The sequence below is a fragment of the Emys orbicularis genome, chromosome 6 (assembly GCF_028017835.1).
Source record: "Emys orbicularis isolate rEmyOrb1 chromosome 6, rEmyOrb1.hap1, whole genome shotgun sequence".
Taxonomy (NCBI): Eukaryota; Metazoa; Chordata; order Testudines; family Emydidae; genus Emys; species Emys orbicularis.
In genome coordinates, this window is record NC_088688.1 from 90,067,362 (window position 1) to 90,084,721 (window position 17,360).

At 42.4% G+C, this 17,360-nt stretch overlaps 1 protein-coding gene across 1 annotated transcript; it reads right to left on the bottom strand.

Moving 5' to 3' along the window:
* Positions 1-1,002: 1,002 nt before the first annotated feature.
* Positions 1,003-17,352, bottom strand: LOC135879938 (iron-sulfur cluster assembly 1 homolog, mitochondrial-like). Its single transcript, XM_065405977.1, has 4 exons — positions 17,179-17,352; positions 7,688-7,741; positions 5,231-5,336; positions 1,003-3,435 (listed from the first exon to the last, which is right to left on the bottom strand). Exons 1-4 carry the CDS (start codon positions 17,257-17,259, stop codon positions 3,287-3,289), a joined length of 390 nt encoding a protein of 129 aa, XP_065262049.1. The 5' UTR covers positions 17,260-17,352; the 3' UTR covers positions 1,003-3,286.
* Positions 17,353-17,360: the final 8 nt, after the last annotated feature.

Here is a 17,360-nt window from a genome sequence, read left to right on the forward strand (position 1 = left end):
CCTCTCCGGCTCCTATGCGGAGGCATGAGCAGGCGGCTCTGCGCACTGCCCCATCCGCAGGTGCTGTCCCTGCAGCTCCCATTGGTGTTGGTTCCCAGCCAATGGGAGCTGTGGGAGCAGCACCTGGGGCAGGGGCAGCATGCCGAGCCCCCTGGCTGCCCCGACATGTACGAGCCAGAGGGGGGGACCTGCCACTGTTTCCAGGAGCTGCGCGGAGCCACGGCACGCACACAGCGGGGCAAGCCCCAGACCCTGCTCCCCGGCAGGAGCTCGAGGGCCGGATTAAAACGGCTGAAGGGCCAGATGCAGCCCCCAGGCCATAGTTTGCCCACCCCGGTGTAGATAAAGATTTTACTAGCACTTTTTTGGGATGACCTGGATAATTCATGGTTTCTCCCACTTGTGAGTCACGCAGCCATTGCACACTCATGCCAATAAAACCTTTATACCAACACAAGATCTATATTACACAAAATCTTTTCCTCCCCTTAGAGGAATCTATGATATGTATATTTGGCAGGTAGACATTTTAAAAATGAACATCTGGCTGCTTGAATTTCAACCTTAAAGAGAGAAAGTTGAACTATTTAACAAAAAACTTAATTACCCTTTATCACCCTACTTTTCCTGTTAAGATATAAAAGTAACTTCAATGTATATTCTGAGACTAGCAAAATATTTTCATTTTTATACTTAAAACAATGGTATTCTTATTACATACCTACTGTATTTTTCCAGTGTTATTAGTACTTAGAAAACATGAAGTGAATATTCCTCGGTGAACATCAGTTTACAAGCCATACAGTGTTATGCTATAACAGAATTACTTGTATGAGCCTGAAGTGCTCATTTGTTACAGCTGTGCAAAACAAGAGTATTTAATGTTTACCAACAGGCAATTATTTATTACAGCTGAGAACTCTACATACAGTATTGCACACGTTATAGATGGACTGATTAACAAAACTATATTCATACATAAGTTACTAGCATTTACATAAATGTTCTTTAATAGATTGTGCGTTAGGTGCTTTAGTAAATATGACAATTCTCTTCAGAGACTATTTCACAGAATATAAAAGTATAAACTTTCACTCACAGAGCATATACACAAACCCATGAATATGCAAAAGCCCTCAAGAACTCAAAAACAGAGTTAGAGTGAATACAGGGATAGCACTTTTACCAACCACCTGTTACATTTTTTTTTTTTTTTAAACTTTCCAATAAGGAATAGATTTACAAATGAGAGAATTAGTCTATCATTGGGACTATTTTAGACATTAGCTCTACAATACCACATAGACTTGATTTTTTTGGCAGGAATGGAGAACGGTGGCATTAGAAATTCAAATCTACTGAGCTTGTTCTCATGTTTTCCCCATATACTTTGTTACTATTCTATAACTACTATATATAATAAAGCAACTATTTGTGTATGACAGTTGATAAAGGAAAACTCCAGTGTTTTTACATCAAAATTGCATACATTACAAAATAATTAAAATTCAAGTATGAATATTAATTAAGCAATACACGTGGAAGCTTCAACCTTCTATTCTTGTGGGCTGTGCTGACTACTGCAGGGAGGATGCCACAGATTTATCTCCTCCTCCCTCAGCCAGTTCTAGCTGCATTTCTACTCCTTCAACCGGTAACAGCCCACAGTTCTCCCTCTCAAGTACCAATAAACAGCTCCCCAGAATAAATTCACCGTTGGACAGTCAATCTCCAGGCTTTATGCCTTATTCAGTCCCATCTCCTTCCCTCACTCCAACTCCTTCCTTATTTAAAGCCAGCATTCAGGTATTCCTTGTGAGCTCCCTTCCACCTCAGTCTCCTCCCCTCCCCCCCAACTTTCAGCTCAACTACTCTAGTAACAATAGCTTCTTCCCCTCTCTACTCCTCCTGCAAGCTGCACAAGTGAGTGGCTTGATGCATTTGTGGCCACTTAAATTACCCTGGCTTTCCGGAGGGATCTTAATGAGCAAGAGGGGGATTAAACTAGTTTCTATCAAAGCAAATGGCGTCTTCTATGCAATAAGTTTTGTCTTCCCTTAAATTAATGCCTGGTGTCAGTTTAACAAAAAAGCTAATTTCATTGATTTTATACAGCTCATAAAGATTCTGAGGTGTTTTTTAAACTACAGTGAAATTTTCCTTTTACAAAGTTACCTTCACCCCAAACAATTGTTGAACAGAATTTAGAGTCAACCTTACCAGGGAAAACCTAACATCTACTCAAGTTACCAATGAGGTTTGAGCTCTGACAGAAAGTCAGTCATGAGTATGATCACAGGAAGTGACAAAATTCCTTCCACCATCATAAAACAATTTCCTTGGGTGACCAGACAGCATAGGGGGAACACATACATGTACTGGGTTGGAAGCAGTTTAGGAATTTTGCTGTCTTGGTCAACTGGAGGCAAAGACAGATACATGGGATGTGGGAAAAGGAGGCCTATGCACATTCTGCCTTAACATTCAAATGGTTGAAGATGTTGCATTATTCTGGAACACCACACTACTTGTCTTCCTGGCTGCAGCAAGGAGATTGTGCTTGCTACAAGGAAAGGAAAACATTTACATAGGCACTAAGATAACTCACAATGAAAGGGTGAGCATAACTTTAGAGACTTGAATTAGCTCATTCCAAGATGTAGCCACGGTTGGTGACATAACATATGAAAATTTTCGCACTAGAAGGCAGGATTTCCTCCCTCTTAGAGCTTATTAATTTTTCTTTGAGAACAGATCACCAGTAAATCCATACTCAACTATCAAGGGGTGAAGACATTGGAAACCTCTGTCAGATACATACCTTCTTTTGTGTGTGTGTTCTTTTCAAATGAGTAAGTTAATTCTGAAGCCTATTCGTACATATACAGTCCTACCATTTTCTTCTAATTAAAGCAGAATGCATACGGAGTGTGTTCTTACAAACACTTTTTGGGGGGCGGGTAGGGGTGAAGGAGAGGGAAATGACAAGAAAAGGAGGAATATTGAGATTTATTTCCCTTCACATATGAAAACACATATAGAAGTGCTACTGCACCTTGCTGTTCTTACCATCTAGAGACAAATTCACCCCAAATTACTGCATAAATACACTAGTGCTGAAATTTAACACACAGGTTACATTTCCAAAATGCATTCGCTTTATTTTCCTTGAAATGCAGCAACACTTTACAAAGCCTAAAAACCTGAAAGAAATGTGACAGCTTTAGAAAGTCACACTGATGAAGTGTTTCATGGTGTTAAAAGCCAAGGTAATAGTCCTGAGATTTCAAATATTAAAGCTTTCTCCACAGCCACATGTTCCTTTAATGTTTGGATTATTGAAAACAAATTCACTGGATAGTTTGTCTTCTACATAGTCCATTTCAGTTCCTAGAAGTGTCAGCTGTGCTTTCTTTTCAATAAACACTCTGACTCCTTGAATGGGACAAAAACAAAACAACTGTTATGTAATCTGACATAGGTCTTGTGTTACAGTACAATCTGGTAGATAACTGATATAAAATGAAGCTAAAAACTGAGGTCTGTCAGTGAAATTATTGCTGCATTTTCTTACTACTTTCAGGATATTCATCCTTTTCTTGCCTCTGCTATAGAACTCAAGTTGAGATTACTATCACTTGCTATCTGTAAATGGTTGAGTACTGATATTATGGTATATTTATTTACACTTCATGAGGGGTCATGCCAATGTAATTGTGTAACTGTGCGATAAAGTGCAGCTTTCACACTCCCACAGACTGGAATAAGATGTAAATTTTTAATACACCTCTACCCTGATATAACACTGTCCTCGGGAGCCAAAAAAATCTTACTGCGTTATAGGTGAAACCACGTTATATCGAACTTGCTTTGATTTGCTGGAGTGCGCAGCCCTGCCCCCCAGGAGCGCTGCTTTACCGTGTTATATCTGAATTTATGTTATATCGGGTCGTGTTATATCGGGGTGGAGGTGCAGTGAGAGTAATTAACCCTTGGAAGAATTTAAAGGGCCATGGTGGATTCACCATCACTGACAATTGTTAAATCAAGATTGCATTTTTTTTTTTTAAGACTTATGATGTAGGAATTATTTTTGGGAAGTCCTATGGCCTGTGTTACACAGGAGGTCAGACTAGATGATCACAATGAACCCCTCTGACCTTGGTGTCTATGAATTATGTTCATTAATCCATTTCTACTGGGATTACTAACATTCCAAAACTCTACACTGCTTTCAAGCAGATGATTTTTTTAAAGAAAACCTGCCTCAAAAATATTTTCTTATTTCCTTCTCAAATGGATTATCCTTCCCCTTGCCAAAATTATATGGGTGAAGCTGTGTTACTAGCAATATTTAGTTCTGTACTAATGGGAGGTGTAAGGTCCATCCAATATACTATAAAGTAAAACAATCAGGGCTAGGAATTAGTGCTTCTAAAGTCTTAGTAGCCGGAAATCCTGCCTGTTCCAATAACATACAGAAGTTTTACAGGCTGCAGGATGCTGAACATTAAGACTGCAGTTCTGATTATAGACTATTTATGATTTCTCATTTTAATAAGCCAATTTGGCTTTGTAGATGAAAAAATAAAAAATACCAATAATGATAAACCCAAGAAGGGAATCCATTAGTTTATATAAAAGCAGTGTTTTTGGAAGGTCCTTTGTTTCATCTAAGTATATTCGGTGCCAGTGTATATCAATGTAACCCAGGGATGCAGCAACCCCAGGGGCCTGGAGCCACCAAGGTTAGCCAAAAGAAGTAGGCTGTGCTGACAAAGAAGTGCTTGTGACAAAGTCTGCTGGAGGATGTGCTCCACCAAGCAACCTGCACAAGGAGGATCCTATGATACTCAAGCATTAACTTAAAGCTGCCACCCCACCACCAGATGTAAACATAGCCTCCCAGGCCCTGGAGAACTCCAACCCATGGTACAGCCTGGACATATGGTGGGGAGGGAAGAGGATGCAATTTGTACCCTCTGGGCTAGCAGTATTTAATTTAATCCAGGAAGTTTTAACAAGTGGGTACTTTTACAATGGAATCTAAAGTAACAGCAATTCCTACTAGGGTATCCAAGGATTTCTCTCAGTAATTTCATGCAGCTAGTAAATTCTAGCCTCTCCCTCTTCTGCATTACAGTTTGGAAGTTTAGTAATCAAGTTATTCTGCACCTGCCTTCCCCCCCTATTTACTGCTTCAAATAGATAAAAACAAATAAACACTCACCATCTTGAACTACTTCTTCATCAGAGTCGCCTTTTGCTTTTGTATATTTTAACATGTATGAAAGTCCATTACACCCCCTTGTACGGACTCCAACTTTCACACCTACCTGAAATATAAGAGTTTTATTCACTTTTATTTAAATGTACAGTGTGCCAGCAGAGAGTTGGAAACTCAGTGCTCGAATCAACTCGATAGCTACCACTCAATGATTTTCCCCTGTCATCTAGGGTTAAAATTAGGATGAATTCATTTTAGGAATGAAGAGCCAAAATGTCTTGGGTTTCTTTTTTTGGTACAGACCGACTAGAAAAGTGAGTCAGAACTTTTAAGTTATAAAATGAATAATATATACTTAAACTGAAGCCTAACTCCTATGCACTACACTAGTACAATTTATACCTATAATTCTACACTAGTGGTAGTAATAGTGGTGAAAATGTCAATGGAGCAGAGGCACTTCTACCATCATATTGTCAGGGTTAGCCTGAGCCCTGCTTCTGCTACAACTTCCATTCTACTTTTGCTATCACATGAAGTGTTGCAATGGTGGAAAGCTACACATATAAGTTTTCCTGTTGTGGACAAAGACCTACAGTGTGTAAAAATAGCGTTCTAATGTTATTCACTAGTAAAACTGTTGGCACCCTTGTAGGTGTTTGGTCTTATAAGCAGTTTGGATGAGAAAATCTTGCTTCAAAGCCAAATGGTTTTATGACTTCAAATGAGACAGTTTGTTTATATAGTACTGTCAGTCCACAACACTTTACAAACTTGAACACTCACTCACCATAGAAAGGAAGCCAGTTCTAGGGCTTAATGGGATGCATTCCAAATTCTCTCAACCGGCTCTCATCCGTCCCAGTAAAAAAAATCACAGTACAGATCTTCTGCATGCCTGTTGCAATGAGTTGCAGGCTGGCGCTTACTTCTCCTCATTGTAGGAGCAATTGAAGCAATTTACGTAATGCTGGCAAGTTTGAGTGTGAGCCAAATACAGTTATATTTTCACAGCATAGTTATGCTGATTAGTATATTTCTATTTCACAGTATATTAAAAAGTTACATGGATTGCAATTTTCATTAGCCATATTACCACTCAGTCTTCACAACTCAGCCCTTCCCATTTTTAAGATCTGCTCAACATTGACCCAGCAAGCCATTCTGACTCATAATTCAGTTAATCTATTCTAACTACTAACTACACATAGATCAGACCAAAAGAACATCTGCATAAACAACAGTTGAAGAGTAGCTGCCAGGGACACGTGGACCAGAAAACACTCTGCACAGTGACACTGTCTATTCCGAACAGCCATATTGTACCCTACACATGAAATCTTTACTACATAATTATGAGTAAGGGAGGAAGAGAAATAATCTGTATAATTATTGTGTTGGACAGTGTTAATGGTTGCCACCAACAAGATCTTTAATTTATGACAATCACAGACCTTGTAAAAACTGATGGGCATGTAACAATTAAATGCCCCTGTATGCAGTGATAACTGGAAACAAGCAAGCTACCACCCAAGGCAACAGCCACATGGCAATGTCGATCAGAAGCTAAACCATGTGGGCTAAGAGTGTTCCTTGGGACTAGTTACAAACACAGGGACGAGGGACTTGACTGGTTGTAGTTGTGTGTGTGATAAACAGAAAGCGAGAGAAGTAGTTGTGAGAGTGGCCCTGGTAAGAAGATAAGAGACAGACTTTCTTTTGGGCATAGTACTTGCTGGAGCAGACTTGGATCTCTGAGTAAGGAAAATACCTGCTGTTTGTTTTTATTGTGTTCAGAGAAACAGGACTTTGTGTACATTCATGTAAATAAACAGGATCACACCAAAGAAATACCTGACTATTGGCATCAATGTCTTCTCCTAATGGAAACAAGCAAGGCCCCAAATACTGGCTCCCCCTCAGGCCAGAAGGGGAAACATTATGTGGACATAACATACTTCACAACAGAATAACCCGCTTTGAGAAATTTAGAAGTTTCATTAAATTATTTGAAGAATACCTTCACATCAGTAGTTGGAGATCTCTTGCCATACTAGGAAATTACCTTATTAGCATCAACAAATTAGACTAGTTTCATGAAAGTGGTAGTATGAACATACTTTAAAATTTTGTTAAACCTTTAAGGAATGCATGCTGGAGTTTAATCTGTCTCAAAGATTATGACAGTTGACTTATTGTCATTATACTCATTTCCCCCCACCTCATTCGATTTTTGTATATGAAAATAAAGCTTGTTGGATAAATGCATTTATTAAAAGATAAAGGAAGATCTCATGTCTAAATGGTGTCCACAATGATTGTTTCAAGCTGCATTGTTTTACACTGATCACAAGTACTTCACAGACAGCTGCTAGTATAATAATAAATAAGAGTGCTCTTCATAAGGTAAGCTAAAAAATATTAGAATAGCATACAAGAAAGCCATCCATTTGTACTTACATGATCAGGTTTATCTTTAAGAAGCTGTTTTATCTTATGTACAGCTGACGGAGTCTGAAAAATAAAGAGATTGTATTAACTTTTTCCTGCTTTGAAAAATGTTAAAAGTTCTGAATAATATTCAGTCTTTTACTGCTTCTACTGTCCATTGCAAATAAAAACTCAGTTTCATTCCAGCTTCACAGCTCTCAAGTTTTCAGTTCAGCCTCTCCTCCCACGTTAAAAGTCCACCCCTCGCATTGGTGTCACTAGCGAGAGTATAAACTAGCCATTCAACTTGTTGTGTTTTGCGATTTCAAACTACAATTAACATCCTAAATTGCATAATTTTAAGCTGTTTTTCAGACGTAGACTCAGAGTTTGTCTACACTTACCGGAGGATCGATGCTGCGGCGATCGATGCATCAGTAGTTAATTTAGTGAATCTAGTGAAGACCCGGGAGAGCTATCGATGGTCGCTCTCCCGTTGACTAATGTACTCCACCTGATTGAGAAAAGTAGGGGGAGTCAACGGGAGAGCATCTCCCGTCGACGTCGCGTAGTGTGGACCCCACAGTAAGCAGATCTAAACTACGTCAATTTGAGTTATGCTATTCACATAACTCAAATTGTGTAGCTTAGATCAAATTTTACCTTTAGTGTAGACAAGGCCTCATAGAATTAACCTGGTTAATGCACATGAGGATTTACTGAAAAGAGCAGAGTTTATAAATTAACTTCACCATAAGCTGAAAACATAATATAAAGGTGATCAAATAACCCCCTGCTTTCCACCAGACAGACTACACATTTGTAGATAGTAAATGAACATCACAGGAAGTTTGGGACTAAAATTTAGATTCTCTTTTTGAAAAATACAGACTGAAAATTGAGAAACTTCTTGAGAAGCTCACCACAAGATTTTTAATTTTTTTAAGTTTGCAACCATATAGTGCAATATCGTGCTGAGTGAAATGTTAGAATAACTAAACATAGATCGTGAGACTGAGAATTTTGAAATTCTTTCAGTTTAAGATACAATACATTTTCTTGTGTTATTAAACTATGATTTTTAATCTAACAGTTTCTATGAGAAGCTAGCCAGACTCTGGCTCTGCAGAAATCAGTCTTATCAAGGTCTAGGTGCCACAGAACTGGCTTCAGAAACAAATAAAGCCAAAGAAGTCTACTTTATATACCTGCAAGTTGCCTGATGTTCAATCACCAGGGGAACACAGGAATTGCAATACCAGAGACCAAACATATCTAGTTCAATAGCATGTCTCCCATAGTGAAAATTGGCAGCTAATGCAAATAAAAATATAAGCCCTCATAATGGTATAAATCTACCAAAAGAAAGCCAAAATTGACAAATATATTCTCCCACTTATCAATGGTGAGCAAGAAATTTCCATGGTGAATAGGGGGCAGTTTCTACAGAAGTTTAGTTTTCTTTTAAAAAAAAAAAAATAATCTTGCTTTTATAGTTGTGAAGATAACCTTCTCAAGTCGAAATAACTGTACTCTGATGCAGTTTTCCTTCTGAATCTGATAAGACCATCAACTAAGTCTTATGTCACCATTTCAGCACACAGCCCATTTCAGCACACAGCTCAAGTGAGCAGATCATGCACTGAGGTGTTCTGAAGTTTAAACCATTTTGTGTCTTAGTTTTGAGGAGTAAAGCTTTACATCTGTAATTTGTAAATTTTTAATCAATTCCTTCCAAGCCTGTCCCCCAAATCCTATATGCATTTGGAGTGTTGGCAGCTATTCAGATAAGTCTTCTGGATAATTTTTCAAGGTTAATCTATATACTGAAGGGAAACTTCTTGACCCAAGCTGGAAATCAGTTTATGCCCAAATAGTCCTTTGGCGTCATATTGTATTCTTGCCAGTAACTGTCACAGATAACCACTAGAATTTTTTTTATTTTGTAGGTTTGTTTTTTTAAATTAAAAGAGATACGTAAGGTTATGAGTGCAAGATAATTAAAATAATGTTATGGTTGAAACCTCAAATCACTCACTACACAAAAGGCAAGCTTCCTTCAAGACAATATCAACTTCCTCCAGAAACTCTGCAATGTTAACAACCTCCCTCTGAACATCATTCTTGCCACCATGGTGGTCACCTCCGTACACGCCAACATTCCTCATCATAATGGCATTGCTGCCTACCTAAAATACCTACAAGAGAACTTACAACACTTGGATATCCACCCTAAACACATTGTCAAACTCACCCATTTCATTCTCACTCACAACTTCACATTTAATACCACACACTTTGTCCAAACCATGGGAACAGAAATGGGTACTAGGATGGCTCCCCAATAAGTCAACCTCTGCATGGGCCACCTTGAGGAAGAATTTCTAGAAAAACTAATCATGAAATCAATGATATACCTGAGATAGACTGATAATATTTTCATTGTCTGGACAGAAGACCTAAACTCCTTCAGATTTCCACCACAACTTGAACCACCACCACCCATCCATCAAACTCTCTCTAGAACACTCCCACATCAGAATCAACTTCCTGTACACCAGGGGTGAAAGTAACAAATTTCTTACTGGTACGGTCATATAGCAACCCCTCTTCCCAACTCCACTCCTATATACTTAACTTCATGGATCCCTTTGCATAACTCTGATACAGTAGCTGTCTACTAGAGTATTAGTAGTAGCTTTAAAGGTATGTCTACACAGATGATGTTAAAGCTCCGCAGCTCAAGTGCTGGGAAAGAGCTCTCCCCATGCAGTAATAAAACCACATCCACGAGGGGAACAGCTCCCAGCACTGTAGCACTGTCTACACTGCCACTTACAGTGCTGAAGCTTTTCTCACTCAGGGGTGTGAAAAACACCCCCTCTGAGAGATGCAAATTCAGCGCTGTAAAGCTGCAGCGTAGACAGTGCTACAGCGTACAGAGCCATGCTCCCAGCACTGGTAGCTATTCCCCTCACGGAGGTGGTTTTATTAGTCTCCCAGTGCTGGAGCCGCAACTACACGGCAGCGCTTTAATGACAGCTAAGTAGACATACCTTTTTGTGGATGACTTTTAGCTTGTTCATTTGTTGAGGCCTGGGGGTGTCACAGACCAACAAACAGCAGCAAGCCCCTCCAGTGGGAAAGAGATGCGAGATAGAGAAGTTTCACCCGGGGTGTCAGCTGCCTCGGAACCCAGCTTGCGTGCTGCCAAGCCCCACGCCTTGCCCCCTCCGCCCCGCCTCTGGCACACCACAGCTGCCTGCAACAGGGACTGCTGCAGAGACTCCCCCAAAGAGCCCGGACACTGGAGAAGGAAGGAGCGTCCCTGGCTCTGGTTCTCCCCGATTACAGCCAGGTGAGCTTTCCCTCCTGCAGCTGGCTAAAAAATGAATGAACCCAAGGGCTGGAAGCAGAGCGCAGCACCCTGGGCACAGAGCACAAAGCCACCCCTCCATCCTGCAGCGTGCACACAACACTCGCTCCCCAAGTTGCCTCGTCCCCCAAGGGCGCGCGCGTGTGGATCTGCATGCTGGTGCAGGTGGCCCTCAGGAGAACCAGCCCAAGAGCGAACCGGGTGGGTTACAATCACACTCCTGGGTCCTGCTCACATTGCGCTCCTTAGACCCCCCCCCCCCCCCCCCACCTGCTGCCTTTCAGCTCTCCTAATCTCCCAGGTCAACTCTGATTCCCTCTCCAACTACGCTTAGGGGTGGTCGGTTTGCTTACAGAGAGGGATGTTTCCTGCAAACAAGTGATAAATCAGATTTTTTTTGTTATTACTACAGTTAAACCTAGCCTATTTTACCAATTGGTACTGAATGCTTCAGACACTTTCTTACTGGTATGCCGTACTGGCCTGTACCGGCTTACTTTCACCATGATTGGCTTCAACAATGGAACCCTACAAATGACATTACACAAGAAACCCACGGATCACCACATTACCTCCACAGATCCAGCAACCACCTCAGACACACCAGAAAAATCTGTTCTCTACAGCCAGACACTCAGATACCACAGAATATGCTTTGAAGAGAAAGTCTAGGATACACTCCTTAACACACTACCAGAGAAGTAGATTGCACCATGGAAAAAGCCACCCAAATGCCCTGGAAAAAACCTGCTTCGATAGAGAAACAAACAAACAAGTGCATTGATGGCACACTGCTACCACCCCACACTGAAATCCATCTGGGGTATCAAATAATTATAACCCATATTTAATGGGCACCACGTCCTGAAAGAAATCTTTCCCAGCCACACTTGGCCTTCAAACAGCCCCCAGGCCTCGCCAAGCTGGGCATCAGAAGCAAGCTCCCCACAGACCAGGATACACCAGCTCGAAGTGGCACAAGAACTTACTACAACAGATGCAAAACTTGCAGACATATCACCACTGCAGTGATGATCAATTACTCCCCCCATGAACACATGTTTCAAGATTCATGGTATTACACATGCTTATCACAATATGTGGTGTACATCCTCTAGCACAGGGGCGGGCAAACTTTTTGGCCTGAGGGCCGCATCGGGTTTCGGAAATTGTATGGAGGGCCGGTTAGGGGAGGAGGTCGTGGCCCGGCCTCCACCTCCTATCCGCCCTCCCCGGGACTCCTGCCCCATCCAACCCCCCTGTTCCCTGATGGCCTCCCCGGGACCCCTGCCCCATCCACACACACCCCCCGTCGCTCCCTGCCCGCCCCCAGAACCCCTGCCCGCCCCCCACCGCCCCATCCAACCCCTCCTCTCATTCCTGACGGCCCCCCGGGACCTCTGCCCCATCCAACCACCCCTTCTTCCTGTCCCCTGATTGCCCCCAGAACCCGTGCCCCTGACTGCCCCCCACTGGCCCATCCAACCCCCACTCCTTCCTGACTGCCCCCCCCCCGGGACCCCTGCCCCCATTCAACCCCCCGTTTCCCCCCCTGACTGCCCCAACCCCTATCCACACCCCCGCCCCCTGATCACCACCCTGAACTCCCCTGCCCTCTATCCAACCCCCCTGCTCCCTGCCCCCTTACCACACTACCTAGAGCACCGGTGGCTGGTGGCGCTACAGCCACGCCACCCGGCTGGAGCTGGGCCATGCCGCCGCCACCACCGTGCAGCACAGAGACCGGGTCAGGCTGGGCTTTGCAGCTGCACTGCCCCAGGAACTCACAGCCCCGCCGCCCAGAGCACTGCGCCGGGGTGAGCTGAGGCTGCGGGGGAGGGGGGAACAGCAGGGGAGAGGCCGGGGGCTAGCCTCCCGGGACAGGAGCTCAGGGGCTGGGCAGGAGGGTCCCACGGGCCAGATGTGGCCCGTGGGCCGCAGTTTGCCCACCTCTGCTCTAGCACATCAAATGCCCCAACAACTTGGGAGAAACCAGACAATCACTACGCTGTCGAATGAACTTGCATAGAAAAATGATAAAAGACAAAAACACTTCATCACCCATGGGCAAACACTTTTCACTTTCAATATCTATCCACAAAGGAAAACTGCACATCTTCAAAAGGCGAGCCTGGGAACTTAAATTCATAACTCTGCTAGACATCAAAAACCATGGACTCAACATGGACATTGTTGTAATGAGCCATAAAACCAATTTGTAACACCCCCCTCCCCGCCTGCTCAACCTTAACTGCCCACTTCAAATCCCTTATGCATACCAATCTAACCCTCTAATGACCACTTTAAGTGGCCTCTTGTGTTCTGCCATAAATTTACCAATCTATCCCAACTTGTATTTAGCTCAGACACACTGATTTCCTTCCCCAGATCTGAAGGGCTCTGTGCAGCTCAAAAGCTTGTATGTTCCACCAACTGAAGTTAATCCAATAAAAAAAAAATATTACCTCACCTACCTTCTCACTCTCATAGAAGAAATTTAACATGAAAAAATGTCAGGCAATTCAAAATTATGTTTTTGAAAGCACTTGTATCTCACCTTCTCTTTCTGAAAACTCTAATTTTTAGGACTGATGCGATTAACTAAAAAAAATTAATCACGATTAACTGCAGTTTTAAATCGCACTGTTAAACAATAAAATACCAATTGAAATTTATTAAATATTTTTGGATGTTCTTCTACGTTTTCAAATATATTGATTTCAATTCCAACACAGAATACAAAAGTGTACAGTGCTCACTTACTATTTTTATTACAAATATTTGTACTGTAAAATGACAAAAAAAAAATAGTATTTTTCAATGCACCTCATACAATACCATAATGCAATCTCATTATCCTGGAAGTGCAACTTACAAATGTAGATTTTTTTTGTTTGTTACCTAACTGTACTCAAAAACAAAACAATGTAAAACTTTAGAGCCTACAAGTCCCATTCAGTCCTACTTCTTGTTCAGCCAATCACTAAGACAAACAAGTTTATTTACATTTACGGGAGATAATGCTGCCCGCTTCTTATTTACAATGTTACCTGAAAGTGAGAACAGGTGTTCACATGGCACTGTTGTAGCCATCATTGCAAGGTATTTACATGCCAGATATACTAAACATTCATATGCCCCTTCATGCTTCGGCCACCATTCCAGAGGACATGCTTCCATGCTGATGACCCTCGTTAAAAAAATAATGCATTAATTAAATTTGTGACTGAACTGCTTCGGGGAGAATAGTATGTCTACTGCTCTGTTTTATCCACATTCTGCTATATATTGCATGTTACAGCAGTCTCGGATGATGACTCAGCACATGTTATTCGTTTTAAGAACCCTTTCACTGCAGATTTGACAAAATGCAAAGAAGATACGAATGTGAGATTTCTAAAGATAGCTACAGCACTCGACCCAAGGTTTAAGAATCTGAAGTGCCTTCCAAAATATGAGAGAGATGAGGTGTGGAGCATGCTTTCAGAAGTTTTAAAAGAGCAATGCGCCGATCTGGAAACTACAGAACGCAAACCACCAAAAAGGAAAATCAATCTGGTAGCATCCGACTCAGATGATGAAAGTGAACATGCTTTGGATGGTTATTGAACAGAACCCCTCACTAGCATGGATGCATGTCTTTTGGAATGGTGGTTGAAGCATGGAGGGACATATGAAGCTTTAACGCATCTGGCACATTGCGACACCGGCTACAACAGTGCCATGAGAACACCTGTTCTCACTTCAAGTGACACTGTAAACAAGAAGCTGGCAGCATTATCTCCTGCAAATGTAACCAAACTTGTTTGTCTGAGTGACTGACTGAATGGACTTGGAGGCTCCAAAGTTTTACATTGTTTTATTTTTGAATGCAGTTATTTATCTGTACATAATTCTACATTTGTAAGTTCAACTTCCATGATAAAGACATTGTATTACAGAACTGTACTTGTATGAGGCGAACTGAAAAATAATATTTCTTGGTTTTTATACCACAGATATTTGTAATAAAAAATAAATACAAAGTGAGCTCTGTACACTTTGTGTTCTGTGTTGTAATTGAAATCAATATATTTGAAAATGTAGAAAACATCCAAAATATTTAAATAAATGGTATTCTATTAACAGTGTGATTAATCACGCAATTTTTTTTAAATTGCGCAATTAGTCGCAATCAAGTTTTTTAGTTGCTTGCCAGCCCTACTAATTTTCTATTTCTTTATTTTTGGAGATGCAACACTTCAGGTGTTAATATATTTCCCCCCTTTAATTCACAAATATACAATTATAAGTCTTACAGATCAAGTACCCTCAATAATAATTTTGTCGATTTTGAAGGCCAACTTCCACTCTCCATTTTCTCCATACAATCAGTTTTAGAATGAGCATTTTTTATTTTATTTTTTGCTTATTTTGTTGTTCTTTTGACTGGAAGTTGACAGTAAAAGTTCAATGGCTCGTTTGAAGATGTTAGTCATGGTTTCTCACTTAACAGCGAGGATTGTGTGAAGGTCGTCATCTTTCAACTATTGATGGGCCTACAATTATATTAATAGAATGTTGCTCTGCAGACGCCATGCACGAGAGAGACAGAATGGGCAATGGAGGGCAGAATTAGGTCCTAACTTTACTTTAAAAAAAAAAAAAAAAAAAAAAAATCCATCGAGGGCCACCCTATATACTGTGGGGGGAAGGATATACAAGAACATCTAAGTAGGCCTCTGTCTCTTTCGTTTCTATCTTTGGTCTTCTTACTATTGCCTTTTCTAAAGAAAGTAGTCCTTGTATCAGAAGCCCCCTCCATTCACAAGTGTGCCTGCAGGGCCGCCCAGAGGATTCAGGGGGCCTGGGGCAAAGCAACTTTGGGGCCCCTTCCATAAAAAAAAAGTTGCAATACTATAGAATACTATATTCTCATAGGGGCCCCTGCGGGGCCCGGGGCAAATTGCCCCACTTGCCCCCCCCCCCCCCCCCGGGCAGCCCTGTGTGCCTGCTCATTTCAGTGACCTTCTCTGAGCCTTATTTCTGCATTTTTAGATGAGGACATGCCGTTGAGATCTATTCTGACATGACATCAAAAGAAAAAAAGCAAATTGGCGGTCATAAGCATAAATCTTACCTATTTTTATATATATCATACACATACACACTTATATGTACATACGCAAACACATTACAGGCCATTCAATGGGGGCCTTAGTAAGGAAAGTACCCTTAACGTAAAGTGCCATGTAAACCAGGGGCCACATGAGAGGTACATTTCTATAGGGTAATCACGGATTTAAAAAAATCTTGACTGTACTTTGTGCAGATGGGTAGAGAGAAATGCAGGACTGACCTGTGCTAACATTGGTACAATTGACTTATCACCACCACAGCTTCTTCCCATGCCCACTTGTTAACATATTGTAATACCTTAGCCGCAGCATAGGCGACATCCCTTTATGGCTGAGTAGGTGGCATCATTTGTTAGAGATTCTTGAATTGTTACTGCAGACAACAATTTTGCAGACTCCAAACATTCAAAATAGTGAGTCAGTCTCGTAAAAATCACAAGACTGGTTTGAAATCTGAGGTTTAAAATATACACTTGTGCATGTGTGTGTATTTCGTTACAGGGATCTTTTTGTGCGTCTTCTGGTTCCCGAGCCCTTACCGTGCGTTTACTTGCCCCTTTCAAGCTTTCCTGCATAACCACGAGAGGTGACAGCTCCTTTAAAGGTAAGTGAAAGCCAAGAGTCTCGTGTAATCTCGTGATTCCAGGAGCAGGGGCTTTACGGAAAACATCAAATATCGCCAACCTCGCAATAAAACCTCGACAGTCGGCGACCCAGGATTCATCCCAGCGCGCCCGCCCCGGCTCTCGCCTGCGACCCAACCGAGAGCGCTGGCCAGGCCCGCAGGCGAACAGCCCGGCCGGGAGGGGGCTCCGGTCACTTGCTCCCTCGTGTCAGGAGACCCCCCCGGACTGCTGCTCAGTACAGGCCCTGGAACCGCTCTTCACCGCGGCAGGGGTCTGGACAGCCTCGCCCGGAGACGCGCCCCACACCCCGCCGGGCACCGGCTCCGCTCACCGCCGCCCCGCAGACCTGGCCCTGGGGCTAACAGCCGCCGCGAGCGCGGCGCAACCCCCCGCGATACTCACCAGAGTAAGGGCGGCCCGGGTGGCCTGTATCTTCCTCTTGCTCACGGCCCGGACCGTGGCTCTGACCACCGAGGAGGCCATTCCGCCTCTCAACCCCGTCCTCTCCTGTCGTCCATGGGCACAGGGCAGTGCGTTCTAGTTTGCCTCTAGTGTCATGGCGGCCGGAGTGTGATGTCATCGCT